Source organism: Megalops cyprinoides, chromosome 10, assembly GCF_013368585.1.
Source record: "Megalops cyprinoides isolate fMegCyp1 chromosome 10, fMegCyp1.pri, whole genome shotgun sequence".
Lineage (NCBI taxonomy): Eukaryota > Metazoa > Chordata > Actinopteri > Elopiformes > Megalopidae > Megalops > Megalops cyprinoides.
In genome coordinates this window covers 8,875,739-8,893,801 of record NC_050592.1, presented here as the reverse complement: position 1 = coordinate 8,893,801, position 18,063 = coordinate 8,875,739, and the positions used below count along the sequence as shown (strand labels likewise).

At 46.2% G+C, this 18,063-nt stretch overlaps 2 protein-coding genes across 2 annotated transcripts; both read left to right on the top strand.

Moving 5' to 3' along the window:
• Positions 1–2,289: 2,289 nt before the first annotated feature.
• il11a (interleukin 11a) lies at positions 2,290–6,462 on the top strand. The gene is made up of 5 exons (XM_036538298.1): positions 2,290–2,386; positions 2,958–3,115; positions 5,647–5,736; positions 5,916–6,077; positions 6,263–6,462. Exons 1-5 carry the CDS (start codon positions 2,380–2,382, stop codon positions 6,428–6,430), a joined length of 585 nt encoding a protein of 194 aa, XP_036394191.1. The 5' UTR covers positions 2,290–2,379; the 3' UTR covers positions 6,431–6,462.
• Positions 6,463–9,857: 3,395 nt separating this feature from the next.
• On the top strand, positions 9,858–17,805 carry znf628 (zinc finger protein 628). The gene is made up of 8 exons (XM_036538650.1): positions 9,858–10,140; positions 10,812–11,369; positions 11,882–11,954; positions 12,459–13,568; positions 14,043–14,400; positions 14,837–14,991; positions 15,436–16,939; positions 17,192–17,805. The coding sequence occupies exons 2-8, from the start codon at positions 10,999–11,001 to the stop codon at positions 17,803–17,805; spliced, it is 4,185 nt and encodes a 1,394-aa protein (XP_036394543.1). The 5' UTR covers positions 9,858–10,140; positions 10,812–10,998.
• The last annotated feature ends 258 nt before the right edge of the window (positions 17,806–18,063 follow it).

The following is an 18,063-nucleotide window of genomic DNA, read 5'->3' as shown; positions in this document are numbered from 1 at the left end:
TTGCATATAACTGGGAACGCAGAAGGTAGACAAGCAGCAACATAACTTCCATGTAACAGTATCCTCACAGGTTTTGCCGTGCTTCAGGTTGTTACAACTATTAGTTGATGAACAGCCATGACTGCTCAGCAGGATATTCACTTCTCCAGAAACCAGTAGCCGCAACAACCTCAATAAACCTATCAGTGATACTGAGACCAGAACATCTGGTTAAACTACAGCTTATTGTTCGTTCCATCGTTGCCATGCATGTTTGTTCCGGACACATATCCCCTAGCATGTTTTAAATTACATCACGGCCTTAATTTCCTCATCAGACTCCTGCATACAGAGCAACTGTCAACACTCTCTTCACAGGGTGAAAATATCGCTCTTTCAGGTACCCTTTTGTGCCGCCGGGCACAACGTGCTGCTGTGCCACCTGGGGTTAAAACCCCATGACCAGTCCAGTGGGTTTGGCTGAACAACGTGATCAAAGTTTTTTTTTTTTTTTTCCCTAAGTGGTGATTTATTTGAGGCTGGTGGCATTGCATTTCCCCCCCTCCTTGTCTGGAAGCTGGATTATAAGGGGGTGATGTGCAGAGTAGGACATGAAAGCCCACATGTGTGTCATCGCCGCAAACAGACGGAGACAGACAGACAGTCATGCGCGCGGACTGACAGACGCGTGTACCTGCAAAGTACACCAGAGACCCCCAACATCGCGGGCTGGGGGGACACAGAGAGCGAGAGGGAGAGTGACTAACTTCACTCTTTCTTTAATTCTTTCCCAGCTGTGCCTTCAAACAAGTCTTTGATGTGGGGAAACAAAAAAAAAAAGCTAAGTGTGTCAATATCTCCCTCCATCCCTCCCTCACACTCATCCATTCCCTTCTCTTTCTTCGTTTTTCTCCTGCTCCCTTTCTTCTTCCTTTGTGACCCGGCAAACAGGAACGCAACCTTTCGCCACAACACCTCTCCCACACCCCTGGTATCTGCGTAATGGGGTCTAGGCCAGTCATTTAGGGTGCCTATATTGCGTTTAACCCTCCCTCTTTCATGAGGACACTCATTTCTGCCTTTACAACAGTGTGCTACGCTTTACTGCACCTGACTTAATCTTTCCAGTCCACTCATTTGGTCGTACATACACTGTATCGACCCTCTTGCTTTCTCTGGGTGTCAGTGTTAATGTAGTGTGGTGTTCACGCAGTGCTTTCTATACAGGACTTCAGAGCCCCTCTGTACCTCTCTCCCTCTCTGTCTCTCACTCTTTCCTTTCCCCTTGAAGGGGGGGGGGGGGGGGGGCAAAGTGGAAATAACAGCCTGGTGTGTGTGTGTGTGTGTGTGCGTGAGCGCACGTGTGTGAGTGTGCTACCGATGGGGAATGATGTTTGCTATAACTACATGTATGTCAGGAAAAAGTACCGCGCATACTAAGTCACGTGGCGCTGCTGAAGAGAATATAACGTACTGTTGACTTTGATTCTGGGCAACACTATCAGAGAGAAAAGGGGACGCAGGTAATGAAAGCAGTAGGAAAGGAGAGAGGAGTGGAGATAGACTGATATAAAATGAAACAATAGCCTTTTTAAACTTTTGTAGTGATAGAGAGAGAGGGGAAGAGATTTAGAGATGAAAAGATAAAAAAGAGAGGCAGATGGACAGATATACAGAAAGAGGGAGGGTGCAGAGGAAGTACAAGAGATACCGTCAGAAAGACCAGGAGATATAAAGAGGGAAAGTGATACATGGACAGAAGAAAAGAAAAACAACGGAACATTTTTTTTTAATTCGCAAAAAGTCAGACGCCGAGCGAGGGGGGGAGGAGGAAAGAGAGAGAGAGTGAGAGAGTGTGTTTTTTATGAATGAAATGGTGACTCAGGCGATGTGTCATACACCCCGACGTCTTTATAAAGGAAGTTTTAAACAAGCCTAAACATTTCACTCTGCGAAAAATAAGGCTTACACACACTCGCATCCTTCTCTCTCTGTGCACTCATCTATCTCTCCCTGTATCCCTCTGTCCATCTGTATCTGTCTGTGTGTCTGTCTGAAACTGTCAGCCCGTAAAAGGCTGGCAGAATTTGGATTAACCTGAAACTTTTACGGGGTAAACGTTTTTCATTTATTTCCTTTTCTGACTCTTTCGGAGTTAGGTCATTCATTTACTTATTCCTTCATTCATTCATTCTTTTCCCCCTCTTCTTTCTTCAACGTATTACCTCCCTTACTGCGCGGAGTAAATTGCAAGAGAGAAGAAATTTGGAGCACGTGACCGTTTCCGGAGTTCCATTTAATTATTTATTTATTTTTTTCCAAAACTATTTATTTATTTATTTATATTTATTTATTTACTGATATAATACCTACTCATTTGTATCTTGGACCCGAACAAATATGAAATGTAAGTGTTTCCAATTGTATCTGTTTGTTGCTATTGTAACGTTTACTTTCTGAGTTCATCTCAGACTCATTACGTCTGTGTCGGTCTGTCTGGTCTCTGTGAAGTATTGCCGACTTCCTCTGCTTAAGTCAGTTTGTTTAACTTTCTGACTACATAAGCGTTCGTCATCTGAAAAGCAAGAGTTATTCCATTTTAATACTGTTATTTGCAGCGGCATACGGGGATGACAAAGAACATGCAGTGCTCAGCGCAATTTTAAACGATGATCTTTGCTGTGTCATAGCAGTTGTTAGAAGCTATGGTATCAGTGATTACTCATCACAACATAAGCAGCTGTGAAAAATTACTGATAGCACCGCAGCAATAATCGGGTTTAAATAAGTTTTGCTGTAAATTCAATAGCATGCTTTGTGATCACAGCTGTGGTCTTGAGCAGGGTAAATGTGTTCCTGTTGCTGTATACTGGTATAGTTTCAGAGCTCAAATGAAGATCAGAACTGTGCATTATTTCTGTAGTGATCATGTTATAATATGCTGCACATGCTATAATATTGATTGTTTCCCTCCTTAGTGCTGGTCGACTCCTCCTCTTCCCTCCTCTTCTCGCTGCTATTGGCCCAGCTACCTATACTTACCTCTGCACTCCCTGTTCATCATCGCCGCATCCCTGATCTTGAAAAGCTGACCAATCAGACAAGGAATTTGCTGAAACTGACCCAGGACCTTCTGGTGAGTTAATTACCATTAGTATTGTTTGTTATGTGTTTGTACTGTTACAGCACTAGGTCATCGACCAGGGGTGACTCAAAGTGTAAGGCTGCTGTAGACATCAAGTGATATTAATAGAAACAAATTCAGTGGTCTTGTTATTAGAGCGCCCACAACTGATGCTGGAAAGTTGTGGGTTCAAGGTCAATGTTTTGAAATAATCTTCTGTCTGCATTATGACAGTTGGTTTGGTCTAATGGGTCCTGTGGTTGGCTACTGTGCGTTCAGGGGTTTGTGTCTGTGCGTCAGTTTATTTTCCAAAACAGAAACAAGGAACAAGCACTGACCCTCTGAGAGAACTAGACTGGGATGTGTTTTCCACTACTACTGTGTGAAATGGCCTTCTCAAAGATTCAGCTGCTTCCTAACAGTAGGATTTGAACCAATGACCTTCTGGCCTAGGTCATGAGCCCTGACCACACTGCCACTGAAGAGGCTGAAACAGAAGGGTTCTATTAAAATTTAAACTGCTCTTTCCTGCTTTACAAGGGGGAAGTGAATTCCCGTTATTATTAAATGATTACTGATTACATCGACCTTTTGGGGAAATCAGATTGAGGCTGGTGAAAAGTGTGAATTCAAAAGTTAGCTGTGTCTGTATATTGTATTGTTTACATATAATCTGTAGCCTCCTGGCACAGTGTAATTGTTTTTATGTATGTGTAAACATACGTAGTGTTTTGTGCACGTGTGCACACTGGATTGCATATGTGGGCACTGGATTATGCTTTGTCATCAGTCTATGCCCATCTGTGTAAAGTTTATTAAATTTGTGTGGTTACAAAGTCTACTTATTTCTAGGCATTACACATTGTGTGTGTTCTAAGCCTGTCTGTGCATTTGAATGTGCTGCTGTTATATTGGATCCAGATGTGAGGAAATAATAGTATCAGAGAATTAACTGGTGACAACAAGAGGAATGTAATATTAATGCCACTTTGAAAATATTGTTGTTACTCTTTTTCAATGACACGAACCATGTATTTTGGTTTTTCTCCTTGTGTTATGTTCCACCTAAACAGGGGTCAAGGCTAGGAAAGAAAAATAGAATGGGAGTCAACGGAAAGTCCCCACAAGAAAGCAATAAAATGCTGTGTGTGCGTGCGTGCGTGCGTGTGTGTGCTCTTGTGTGTGTATGTGTGTGTGTGTGTGTGTGTGCGTGAGAATCAATGTGTTAGTGTTTGCATTGACTGTTGTAAATAGTTGTGGTTGTGTAGGTGTGCTGTTTAGTGTTTAGCTTTTTGGTCTCCACAGCAAAGTGCTTTGATAAAAATCAAAGGGATTTATCACATTCCAGAATTTGCATTGAGGAAGAGATGTAGGTGGGAGAGAGAGGGAGAGAGAGAGAGGTCTATGTTGTGAGTGAGGTAATGACACAAGATGTGGAGAAGGTAGGGATAAGAGCAGGGAAGAGGTGTGGAGGTACACGCTGAGCAGATGGGGTGATAGAGCGCAGCGTGACAGGTTCGATGGGGTGATAGAGCGCAGGATGAAGTGGAGGAATGGCCCAAGGGGAGAGGATGTGTATCTGCATCACCTGCTGTATCAGAACAAAGGAAAACTAATGACTGGGTGCTATAAAGAAGCGCGTGTCACAGAGAGGAAAAGTCAGAGAGAGAGGAGACCGGAGCGCAAAGGGGATGCACTGAAACAGGAGAGAACTTAGAGTGGACCGGGGCAGAGAGGCAGAGGCTGAGGAAAACAGTTGGGAAAGCGTGAGAGAGTAGAAGAGAGAGGAAAAAACAGGGGCAACAACAGGAACAAAACAAAGAACGACATGTAGAGGTGCAGATATTAAAAAGGAATGAGGAAACAAAACAGGTCATGACAGATGGGCAAATAGTAGGACAACAATGTGTGTGTATATAACTCCTGCTGTGAGGTCATTTGAAGATACTATATATATATATATATATATATATATATATATATATATATATATATATATATAATCTCAAATACTATACTTGAACTGAAAACTAATTCAACAATTCAATTAAAGGAGTGATACATTTTATTGCATGAAAGGTCTTTTTGAATGTGGGGTAATGTACAAAGCTCTCTCCTGAAACCTCCTTTTGTGTCCCCCTCTAGTGGCCATTATGAGAAGTGTGGCTAGCTTTCAAGCACCCTACGTAATCAATGTTTTTTTTTAGCCCTGACCCTGGAGTTTCCCTGAAGTCCTGTGTTGTCTACTCCATGTTTAGCTCTTAGTCACTGGATATGTTGTTATGCTCATTTTAAAAACATCCTGTGGTTTCAGGTCACTAACTTTTATTGTTAATGTTTTAAAGTGGAATTTGGGTGAACTTGACTCCAACTTGACATTGGATTGCTTTGGTATAGTTGAATAACAACACGAGAAAAAAGAGACTTTCAAAGGAGTGCTAAGTGCTATTGCATATATGTTCTCACAACACTATATCTACAATGTATTTGTATCCCAGTGACCTTGGATTATGTCCTCATTGTTTTTTTTTCTTTGCTTGCAGAAAGACCATGTGATTGACACTGACATTGAGCACAGATTCAAATCCCTCCCAGCTATGACCAACAGAGCAAGTGATCTCAGTACACTAGAGGTACCAGTCTCACTCTTCCTCTTTTTGTTTGTCTCACTAATCAGTGTTCTGCTAAAACCCAGCCCAGTCAATCACTATTTACCAACTCCTCTCCTTCTTAAGTCAGTTTTTTTATTGCAGTGTCCACTCCTGCTGTGCTGATGTCATTAACCTTCTTCTTTGTTCTTTCTCTTTCTTAGTTGAAATCTACTTTGTCTCAGCTTCTCGTGGATCTCCAGTCCTTCGAGGTCCACTTTGACTGGCTTAACAGGGCATCACGGAAACACAAGCAGGCCGCCTTGCCAAAGTTAGGCGAGATGATCTCCCATATTAAGTCATTAAGTGCCTCCCTCCTCCGCCAGGTAGCAACTTTATGTAATCACAAAGTATTATCTCTGTTATTTCAAAGAATGCAATGAATTCTTTTTTAGATTGTTTGGATTTCATTGCAAGCCTTTAAATAATAAATAAGTAAATGGATAATGGGGCATTGTCAGTCAATTACAGTTACCGATCTCTCTCTCTCCTACCGTCTTCTTCCCCCTAGATACAGAAGGTTGATGCCCCGCGGCTCCCATCCCCCACTCCCTCCCTCCCGCCACTCCCTGCTTTTCAGTGGGATGTGGTCCAGTCTTCCCTCGAGCTCCTTCAACAGTTCCGACTCTTCTGTGACTGGGCATCTCGAGCCCTCCTCACTCTCAAGTCCAAGATCTGATGGCTGTGCCAGGAAGGTCCACTGAACCTTGAATGCCCGTGCATACAGTACCCAGTGCCTTCACTTTGGTCATTATTAAGTCCAAGTAATTATTAATGATATGTATAATGATATGTATAATAATTACTATAATATTAATATAATAACAGTAGTTACAGGGGTAATTATTGTTGTCATGAGCATCCATGTTGGTTATTATTAAGTACAATTCTCCTCTTCTCATTTTTTTCTCAATTTAGTAATATTCTGTTCATGGTTATTTGTTATTTATGTATTTATTTATTTATTGATTTTTAGTTATTTATTTCTTGTCATTTGTTATTGTCATTTTGTCAGTTATTTATTTGTTTTTATAACATTACTATTTTACTATACGTAGTTGTGAATCAAGGTATTGATACCCTCCCATACTTTCTCCCTTCTCACTCTCAGACTGTCAAAATACAGACAGAATGAGACACAAGTAGCACTTCTTGGATTCATCTTCTGATGAAAATGATTGTATTTCAAACAATTTTCTTTTGTAAGTCACACATATGACTTTTTATGGTGTTGAATAAAATGGCAGTTGATGTTACACCTTCCTGCCACTAGATGTAGCAGTAGACTGGGAAATGAGATCTTTGTACTGTGCTGTATGAAGTGTAAATAGGTAGTTCCTTCAACCACTGAAACTGGATCAGTTTCGATTTTTGCACAAAATTGGGGCATGCATTAGGGTTGAGTTAGTTGATCTTGTGTCAGTGTTTGGGGGTACTAGCTTCTAGGAGCGTTTTATAGTATACTGTACAGGTTTGTCATATTACTGTACCAAACATCATTACATATTTGCGCCAGAACATAAAAGGCATATTACAATACAGTAATAGAGTACTATTAAGGTACTAGCCTCAGTACTATCATTATCATTTTTTCACTAAAGCAATACTGTAGATTTTAGTATTTTGATACAGTATTTACTATTTATTATGTAAAGTTCTTTTTAATTATTTATTTAAGTCAAGCAGAAGCCAAAATTCTGCATTTTTTGTACTTTTATACTATTGTTATATGATCATTATTGTTTTCACTGTTACTGTTGAAAGAAATATCGTGCTACCACCAAAACTGAATGTTGACACATGTAAGGCCTGTATCGTGCAGATGCGGAGGGACAGAATGTGAAATGTTTGTTGCGATGAAAGGAAAATGTACATTTACTGAACAAATAAACCAAATGTATAAGAAAAAACAAGTGTGTTTTTCTGTCTCCAGTAACTGCTCTTGATATCCTTTTTTTTTAAATCAATGAAGGACTTCTGGGAGGCTTTTCATCCCCCTCTGTCATTGACCAATGACCTGAGAGGGGGCAGTGGGAATTCATTACATTGCATTACATTATTGTCTTTAGCAGATGCTCTTATCCAGAGCAAATTACATTTACAATTATACTTTTTACATATTATCCATTTATACAGCTGAGTATTTGCTGAAGCAATTTTGGGTTAAGTACCTTACCCAAGGGGCATTGAACCAGCAACCTTTGGGTCATGAGTCCTGCTCCTTAACCACTATGCTACAGTGCCAAACTCGGTCACCTGCAAAACGGACTGCAAAACATGACCACACTGGCACTGAACTGCAAAGGTCCTGCGATGTTGTATACATGTTGAGGGTACTTCAGTAAAAGGAGCATGCACTGTAGCAACATGTCATGAATCAAAAGACTTTTGACTATAATTTGCTCTTCATAAAACAAACAAATGGATGGGATTTAGCACTCCATTTTGGCAGTGGTTCCGTTCAAGATTGTTTGACAAAGGGTAAAGATTTGTACTGATCTTTGACATTTTCTGGGTATTAATAAAGATCTCATTTTATTTATTCATCTTTATTTTAAACAGTGTAAGAACCTTAACCTTATGTTTGACAAAACATTGGTGGCGTTACAAAAACACACGAATATACAGCTGAGAGAACAGATGGGAAGGCAGACAAAGCCTATATATGAAAGAAAGATAGTTGTAAGTGTGTTCAGGAAAGAGTGCAGAGGAACTAAAAGTTAAAGATCACAGTAAAAATTAGCTCAGTAATTTGTTTTTTGATTACAGTATTATTTTATGAGTGATTGCATCTTCCCAGTATTTCTGCAGTCCACTGTTTACATTACATATTTTCTTCTTTCTCCATTAACATTATATTTACATTTATCCATTTGATAAACGCTTCTATCCAAAGCGACATATAAGTGAGGTAGAGTACAACACAAGTAAAAAGCCATACGGAGCCAACAATATTAGAAGCGCTGCATGACTAGGTTTCAATGGTTGGCCAGGCAAGGGACAAGCTAGCTGGTAGAGCTAACAAATGCGTTAAACCATTACTTTATTATTATTTTATAGTTTAGTAGGAAACCCGTCAATATCTACACTGAATGTGGGACTCAAACAGTTGCGGTTTGACAGCTGAGTCAATCAAGAGAGCCACAATTCCAAGCACAACCCCACACAAGACACAAAAGTTTTCAAAACGTTCAAAGACAGACAGGCTTGCTCAGCTACTCCCAGTCCGGGCCACCCTTTTCAGATAGGCTTCGGCGCCCTTCGGCACCTGGAGCATCCAAGTTACTCAGAACTGGATGCAGTAGCTGATGCAGCCTAAGAACCCAACTTGCCAAATGCGTGAAGTTAAAAACAGCATTCGGGTGATATAGAAAACTTGGTCAAATCAGCCCAATTAGATATGATACGGGCACATCAAGTATAAATGGACAGCATGAAAAATATGTGTGAAGATGTTAGATGTATACACTTAACATAACCATGGTGTTGCTATTTTCAACGGAAGTTCATTGTATGCAAGGAGAACCAGCCTAGGTGATCGCTGATCTGGTACCGACTGTCACTCTCTGATCGCAAATAGCCTACTTTATTACACACAAATCCGATAACAAAGATCTGATCTGATATTTTTTCTTGTAAACTATCACCAGCCGATACACAGAACTCATATCCATTCCATGGTGCTTGCTCATATATACCATATAGCACATATTGGCCATCCATTCATGATGCATCAATATTTGTTCATACAGTAAAATTCAAATATTTCTGTATTTTAACAACTACATATTTTGAAGCAAAAACTACATTTCCTATCAGGCGAAGCGACGGAGGTGTCATATTTAATAGGTGTGTCTTCCTGTATCCGAAGCTCCCAGATTTCCCTGTTCGTATTTCTCTTAAAATTTTTTAAATATATTGAGAGGGCAAATAAGTATTTTGACTTTGTTTTGAGCATTTGAATGGGTTTGGAGTTACTTAAGACCAAAAATTCAGACATCGAACGTCTTAGCCAATGAAATAGGCGGTCTGAGGGTAAAATCTGACCAATCGCTATCGCCGTTGCTGGGAGGCGGCAGCGGGCGGGTGACTGCTAGTTAGTTTGTGCTCGAGATTATTGTTAAGGTTGTATGGTCTTACACTGCGGCTTTCAATCCTTTTTTATATACAATCTCAATACTAGTACCTGCATAAACAAGGCGAACAACAAATAGCCATTTTATTACATATTCATGATACATATCAGGTATATAAACGGCGTTTATGAAATTCGCTCGATGGAAGACAAATTGATTCGGGAAGGCCGGTTTCGGATGGGGTTCGGCTAGGCGACGGATGAACCATAGGTAGCTTATTCTATCCCACATCGTCTTGGTTAGAAACGTGGAGGTGGGTGCATAAGATACTTGTTTTTCCGTGTTGGGTGAAACTCATACCTAGCTAGCTAGCAAACTACGCTACGAACGATACGATAGGGACAGACGGATACAGACAGAAGGTGAGGGAGGAGGGGAAAAGGAGGAAGGGGGAGGTAGGATTTAAAGGGGAAGGTGTGCTGTTTGAATATTGGCCGACTTATTAAAGAGGGTGTAGCATGCTCTGTGCATGTTTTTGAACGTATTTCTGTACCCATTTATTGTGCTGGCCATCATAAACACTTTGCACTTGGTTTAGTTGTTGTATTGATTATACCCAACGTGCTGCAGGTGGTTTAACGTGCAGTTTAAGATTTAAAAAGTCGTAGCACTAAGTCTAATAATATTTAGTCATTTTACAATGTGATGGTCTGAATTCCTCAAGCCAATGTTAAGATTATGCAAAAGCAGTTCACTTCACTACCGCATAAGATAGTTGTTACTTTGTGCTGTCTAGCTCGCTTTGCTTTCACCACTGCAGTGAAAGCCGATGACTCTGGACTCAGGGGACCATGGGTCTGGTTTCAGTGTCGTTACATGCTTTGTGTTGTGTGCAGGCACTGTTCATTGCACTGCTGTGACCCTCAATATTGTGACCTGAATCAGTCTGTCGCTGTCTTTTTTTTTTTTTTTTTTTTTTTACAGCAGTCTCCCATCACGTTTCAGCAAAAAGAGGAGGAGGAGGAGGAACCGAAAGAGAACCTGAGTAGGAGAGAACATACGGACCAGCAAAAGCAATACTCAGTCAGCAATGAACAGATTAGGGAAAGAGCTGCTGAGAAAGGGTTAATAAAAACACTAAACACTGAACTGAATCACCCTCTCCCCAAAAATGGCCAACACAGTTGCCACGCTAGTCATTAAGACTGAACTCCTGCCCCCCCAGCCCTCCGCCTCCCTGTCACCTTTTCCCTCTTTGCTGACCGCTGGGGAGGAGGGAGACGAGGATGGGGAGAGGGAGGACGAGCAGCAGCTGGAGAAAGGGGCGGGCCAGGCGGTGCTCACCGAGGTGGAGATGGTGCCCCCTCCGGCCACGCCCCAGAACCCAGAGCACCCTTTTCAGTGTCTGGACTGTGGGAAGACCTTCAAGTGGTCCTCCAGGCTGGCCCACCACCAGCGCAGCCACAACAATGAACGTCCCTACCGCTGCAACCTCTGCCCCAAGGCCTTCAAGGGCTCCTCTGCACTGCTCTATCACCAGAGGTAGGGGGCGCTTTACAGGCACTGGAGCAGCCAGCCCTGCAACCCAAGGGCACTCTGACCTTCACTCCTTCTGCTGTTGATTGTATTCATTTTGTTACAAGCCAGTCATGAATTTGCAAGTCATGATTTTGAATATTTGCGCTGAGCAGCATTCCCTGTTGTTTGCTTCACTGTATGTTCCCAAGCCACAAATTACCATACAAGCCCACTCTCTTACATTTGTTTTACATATAACAGCATCATTTATATAATGTGTAGCATTATTTCAGAAATGCATAATTTACCGCTAGTTTATTGTATAATTACATTGTTTTCTAACAGAAATGTAGCCAGGAGCAAATCCCCTTAATTTTTTATTACCTGTGCAATACAGTATTTGAAGAGATCAGCTGAAATTGTCCCCTGTAAATGGTGAGGGTCTTTTGTACTATAGGTATTATTATATATTATGCTGTGCTTGTTCATTCTGTTGTTTATTATGACATACACTAGAACTGTTGTTTTCGATCCAGGTCACACTCAGGGGAGAAACCCTATAAGTGCGAAGACTGTGGAAAAGCTTTCAAACGCTCCTCTCTGTTACAGGTGAGTCGGGCTTTTTGATGTGGCGTGCTGTGGGTCATGTCTGGGCCCTGTGCAGTGTTACCCTGTAGAGCTGATCCTTGAGTCAATGGCCAAACTATGTTTTGAAAGAAACATATTAATTGCTGCTGACCTGGACCCTCTGGCTTATTTTATCTTTGTTTTTTTGTGTGCAGCAGTTTAGTGTAGAGGTAAAGAGGAGGTCTGTAACCAAAAGGTTGCTGGTTCGATTCCCTGCTGGGGCACTACTGTTGTTACCCTTGGGCAAGGTACTTAACCCACAGCCTCAGTAAATATCCAGCTGTATAAATGGATAACGTTGTAACCTACGTATGTCGCTCTGCTAAATGACGATAATAATAATAACAATCTGTATCGTCTTAGCCTCAAATCAGATTGATTCATTTGAATGTCTTCCATTTGTCAGCACCTTGTTAATTCGGCTGTGCACCCTGGACCCTTGTACTTTACCATCTTTATCCTCTCATTGTGTCTTACCGTTTCCAGGTCCATCGCAGCGTGCACACCGGGCTGCGCACCTTCCAGTGCCCCTACTGCCCGCTCACCTTCAAGTGGAGCTCGCACTACCAGTACCACCTGCGGCAGCACACGGGCGAGTGCCCCTACCCCTGCGACAGCTGCCCCAAGGCCTTCAAGAACTCCAGCAGCCTGCGGCGGCACAAGAACGTGCACCTGGGCCTGAAGCCGTACGTGTGCGCCGTGTGCACCAAGGCCTTCACGCAGTCCACCAACCTGAGGCAGCACATGCGCATACACACCGGCGAGAGGCCCTACATCTGCGGGGACTGCGGCCGCAGCTTCACGCACTCCTCCAACCTGGCCCTGCACAGGAACTCGCACGGGGAGGGCAAGGGGAAGTCGGGTGGGGGCAAGGTGGCCGCGGTGGCGGCGACGGCCGCGGCAGCAGCGGGCGTGGTCGCCGAGAGCGTCTCTGTAGGGGTGGGCATAACGGACGTTGTGGGGTTCGTGGGACAGGAAGCCGCGGTTGGGGTGGAGGTGGGGGAGGTTTTCCTGTCGCACCATACCCCGAGCCAAAACCAAGCCCTCCTACCTCAGCTGACCCTCTCCTCCACCCCGAGTCAGAGCGGCGGCTCCGAGGTTCACGTGAACGCCGAGGCGGGCCCCAGCGTGCTGCTCTACAGCTGCGGCAGCTGCAGCCAGACCTTCAGCACGCAGGCGGACCTGGAGGAGCACCAGGCGCTGCACCTGGGCGCGCTCGGGCAGGGGGACGAGGGAGGGGCCGGGGCCGGGGAGGAGACAGGCAGCGAGGCGGGGGTGGGGCTGGTGGGGGCGGGCCCTCTGCTGGCGGACTTCGAGGAGGTGGTGGAGACGACGACCGTCTCCGAGAACGGCCACGGCGCCACCGACATCTTGAGCCTGGCCGGAGACGCGGACGCGGGGGTGAGCGCGGGAGGGACCCTGACCCAAAGCCAGGCCCAGTTCGACCTTCTGCAGAGTTTCGGCGCAGTGTCCCAGCTTCCCTCTGCCCCTGCCCTGCCCACAGGCACTGCTGGAGGGGCAAGCGGGCCCACAGACTGCGCGTACTGCGGGAAGAGCTTCAACACCAGTGGCAGGTTAAGCAGACATTTGACACAGGTGAGTTTGGCTGAGGTGTTTTGGATGGCCTGTGAAGTACTGATATGTCCCTAAATGGAATGCTTTGAAATGGCTTATGAAGCCGGAAATGGGTCTGCATATACTCATTGCTCAGATGTAGTGTAGCAGAGTGGTAAGGAGAGGACTCATATCTGAAAGGTTGCTGGTTCCATTCCCCACTGGGGCACTGCTGTTGTACCCTTGGGCAAGGTACTTAAACCAGAATTGCCTCAGTAAATATGCAGCTATCTAAATGGCTTACATATAAAAATTTTAGCTTATTTAAGTTACTGCTAAATGTGTCTGCTAAATGCCAATAATGTAATGCAAATGGATTTTTTATGCAGAGCATTGCACAGATTGCCGGACTGCCACTGTGTGATTAATACAAGTAATCTCCAGTTCAGTCAGTGCGATAGCATGAACGGTTGTTAACCCCTCTTTCTCTCTCTCTCTCCTCCTTTTCCCCCCCAGGCTCACTCCCTGTCCCCCTCCCAGTCCCGCTCGCAGTTCAGCTGCTCGGCCTGCGACCGCTCCTTCTCCCTGCTCTCCTCGCTGCTCACGCACCAGCACTCCCACACGCCCGAGCAGCGGCTGCTGGCGGAGGCGGAGGCGGAGATCGTGTGCCCGCCCTCGCTCTCCCTCTCACTGCCCCTGCCGTCCTCCCCCGCCGCCAAGCGCAGGGAGGGCGAGGAGGCGGAGCGGGAGATCCACGTCAGCCTGATCGCCGTGACGGAGGACGGAGAGAGGGAGCCGGTGAAGGCAAAGCGAGGGGCGGGGAAGGGCCAGAGGAGGGGCGCCGGCAACAGGACCGCCAGCGCCAGCAACAATGGTGTGACTCTCATACTAAGGCTTCTGGTTTGTCCCAATGATGTGCATTTCACTGGCGTAACCTAGAATGTTTAGTATCATTTTTTAGTTTAGTATTACGTATAGTATCATGATGTGTTCTGGATTCTGTGATCTAGTGACTGATGTATGGTAGTACTCCTGGCTTCCCTTGACTAGTCAGGTTGCACAAGTTATGGTAGGACTTGAACAGTCTTACACTCACACTGACTGGTTTGGGAAAGTTGTCAGCCTGGTCTGACACTGTAGCTCATTCAAGTTGAGCAGGTACACTTCTGTTTATTTGTTCTGGAAGTCTCACTAGATAAGAGCATCTGCTGAATGAATGTAATGTAATGTTTCCTTAACCTGGCTTTCCTAACCTTCTCCCCCCTCCCTCCTGCTGCCCCCTTGCTCCACCCCTTCACTGTGATGGACAGAGCGCCCGTACCGCTGCTCGGAGTGCGGGAAGTCCTTCAAGGGCTCCTCGGGCCTGCGCTACCACATGCGCGATCACACTGGGGAGAGGCCCTACCGCTGTACAGAGTGTGGGAAGAGCTTCAAGAGGTCCTCTCTGCTCTCCATACACCAGAGGGTAAATCTCTGTCTCATTCATCTGTCTGTCTATCTGCTGCCTGTTAACCACGCTCCTCCTAACAGCAATCTAGCATCATCTTGCCCAGCTGTTAACAGGATATGTACTAGATTTAACTGCACCAAACCTGTAGAATCAACCTTCAGAGGGAATTCTTATATTATTATTATATGTCCTTATTCTCCTGCCACCTGAGGGTATTGCCCTACTATCTATTTTTACATTACTGTCTTTCAGTCATGGGTTGTTTTGTAACTGTCTGTGCCTTCATCTTTGTTTAATACTTTTCACCAGAGACCTATGTCTGTCTGTCTGTGCCTGTGTGTCTGTGTGTGCAGTTTCTGATCATATTTGCCCAGTGATATCATTAACTGAAATGGAAGTGTTTCATTTGGCTTTGGATGTGCTTACTCACCTTTGGTGTGAAACCTGCCTGCTCCTCAGGTCCATACCGGCGTGCGCGCCTTCCAGTGCCCCTACTGCCCGCTCACCTTCAAGTGGAGCTCGCACTACCAGTACCACCTGCGGCAGCACACGGGCGAGCGGCCCTACGTCTGCCAGGAGTGCGGCAAGTCCTTCAAGAACACCAGCTGCCTGCGGCGGCACAGCCAGCTGCACTCGGGCCTGCGGCCCCACGCCTGCTCCATCTGCGGCAAGTCCTTCTCGCAGACGTCCAACCTGAAGCAGCACGTGCGCACGCACTCGGGCGAGCGGCCCTTCCAGTGCGGCCAGTGCCACAAGAGCTTCACGCACTCCTCCAACCTGCAGCTGCACCTGCGCACGCACTCCTCCCGCAAGGACTTCAAGTGCCAGTTCTGCAGCAAGGAGTTCGTCATGCACTCCTACCTGCAGAGGCACCTGCGAACGCACAGCAACACCGGCGCCGGCGGAGCCAAGGACGGCGCCAGGGCGGCCAAGAGCCTCGCCGCCAACGCCAGCCAGAGCGTCAATTTGATTTCGATCCCCGAGGCCGCCGGCAACTCCACCTTGATTTTGTCCCCGCCCAGTCTGGACATCCCCCCGAACACGTCGCAGAATTACTTCATGATACAGACGCCGACGGGGCTGCAGCTGATACCCATGTCGGCCCCGGCTCCGCCCCCTCCACCTCCTCCGCCCCCTCCGCCTCCCCAGCCTCAGTCACAGAACTATCTCCTGCTGCAGTGTCAGTCCACCAACGGAAGCCAGCCCAGCCTGCTCCTCGTCCCGACAGCCTCCAACCCCACCACTACGGCGGCCTCTGCCCCAGACCCCCAGCCCCTCTCCTTGGTGCAGTCACTACCAGCCCTGCAGCCGGTCTTGGGGCCAAGCCAGAACCAAATCCCCCAGTTCCAAACCATACAGACGCAGTTCATTCTGACTAACACGGGCACTCCGGTCGCGCCCGCCCCAGCCCACAACCCTGCCACGACGTCACAGATTTTGGGGAAACCCACTCGGACCAGGAACCCTAGACCCAAACGAGTGCGGAAACCCAAAGCTACCCCACAGAAACCTGCTCCCACACCCCCAGTAACTGCTCCAGTGAACCAGACTGGAGTTTTATCAGTGCCGGGCGCTAACTCCAGTGCGAGTTCTGCTACTGCTATTGTTGCGAACACTACCACATCGTCTCTCCCCCCGGTCAGCTGTCTGTCTGCCTCTCCCCTTCCCTCTGTCCCTATCGCCCCTGTCCCCTCAAGTGCCCCAGCCTCCTCAGCTGTGACCTCAGACCCGCAAACTGTCACTGCCTCCTCAGAATCACTTCCTCCAGACCCCACTACCTGGGATGGAAACCCTCAGGCTGCTGAGGGTAAATGCTCAGATGCTATCGAAGGGAAGCAGTTTGTTCTGTGTTTCGAGAAAGGGGGCGAGGAGGGTGGGAAGAAGGACGGTGTGGAGATGGAGGGTGGGAGTGGGGAGTCATACGTGTTGCAGTTTGAAGGGGAGAGACATGAAGATGGAGCAGGTGCAGGGGGTGGGGAGGGGGAGGCGTTTGTGTTGCGGTTTGAGACTGAGAGGGAGAGTGAAACTGAGGCCGGAAAGGAGAAAGGAGGGGTAGTTTCACTGAACCTCCTTCAAGAGTGGGCCGGGGCAAGAGAAGGAGAGAGCGAATCAGGGATAGAGGGCGGGGTTGAGAGAGGAGGAGAATCATTTGTCCTTCATTTTCAAACAGAGGCGCAAAGAGAGGAGGAGAGTCTCCCAAATGCCACCTTTCCAGAGGCCCAGGGAGATGACCTGGGTCTAGCCTGCCCGCCTGCCCAAGCCCTGGTTCCACTTGATGGACAAGAAGTGGTATTCGAGCTGGGGGATGAGGCCAAAATGGTGGACTCTGAGTCGGGAGAAAGGGTTCAGATGATTGCGTTGATAGAAGGAGAGGGGAATGACCCGGGAACAGGAAGTAGCTATAACGCAGCTGGTGGGGTCGTTGGAGAGGGCAGCGAAGCGATGGAGGGCATATTTCAGATAGAAGGAGGGGAGGGAATAGTTATCATTGAGGTCAGCACCAGCAGTTTGAGAGATGGAGCGATGGACGGAGAGGGGGGTGTGGGTAAAGAGGCAGATGGAAAGGGTGCTTGTGGCGCTGAGGCAGAGAAAGATGGGTTAAGAGAAGTGGAAGGGTTAGACATGGGCACGGAGGGGCAGACGAAGCAGGAAACAGAGGTGAAGCCGGCGGGAGCCGGGGGCGAGAATGGGCAAGACGCGCGAAGCATCGGAGAAAACCAACGGAGTGGCTCTCGGATCTCTTCTCTTTGTGGCGATCCTGTGTCGGAAATCTCTAACGCCCGGCCGATGCAGTTCTCGGGCGAATTCTCACAGACTGAACAGCAGTAGCAATGCAAAGAAAGTGTTGAGTATGTGTTACCAAGAAAGGGTTTGATAATTATTGTGAACCTTGACTTTTACGTGATTAATGAGCATGGCCATTTAAATACGGGTCACCCATCTGCAGCTAATCCCCTTTTACCTGGTTGCATCTAATGTGGTAGCTCTGTCGTCTCACATGAAAATACGGTAGTTATTGTAACAGTGAAAACAATTGGAGTTCATCTATAGTCCCTCTGTTATAATTAAAATGATCTAATCCAAAGT

What these genes read in the sequence shown, in the direction of transcription:
- il11a (XM_036538298.1), top strand. An exon ending in AACTGACCCAGGACCTTCTG is followed by an intron (nt 3,116 to 5,646) that starts GTGAGTTAATTA and finishes CTTTGCTTGCAG; the next exon opens with AAAGACCATGTGATTGACAC. An exon ending in GTGATCTCAGTACACTAGAG is followed by an intron (nt 5,737 to 5,915) that starts GTACCAGTCTCA and finishes TCTCTTTCTTAG; the next exon opens with TTGAAATCTACTTTGTCTCA.
- znf628 (XM_036538650.1), top strand. Translation starts at nt 10,999, where the DNA reads ATGGCCAACACAGTTGCCACGCTAGTCATTAAGACTGAACTCCTGCCC. An exon ending in GCACTGCTCTATCACCAGAG is followed by an intron (nt 11,370 to 11,881) that starts GTAGGGGGCGCT and finishes TTTTCGATCCAG; the next exon opens with GTCACACTCAGGGGAGAAAC. An exon ending in CGCCAGCGCCAGCAACAATG is followed by an intron (nt 14,401 to 14,836) that starts GTGTGACTCTCA and finishes TGTGATGGACAG; the next exon opens with AGCGCCCGTACCGCTGCTCG.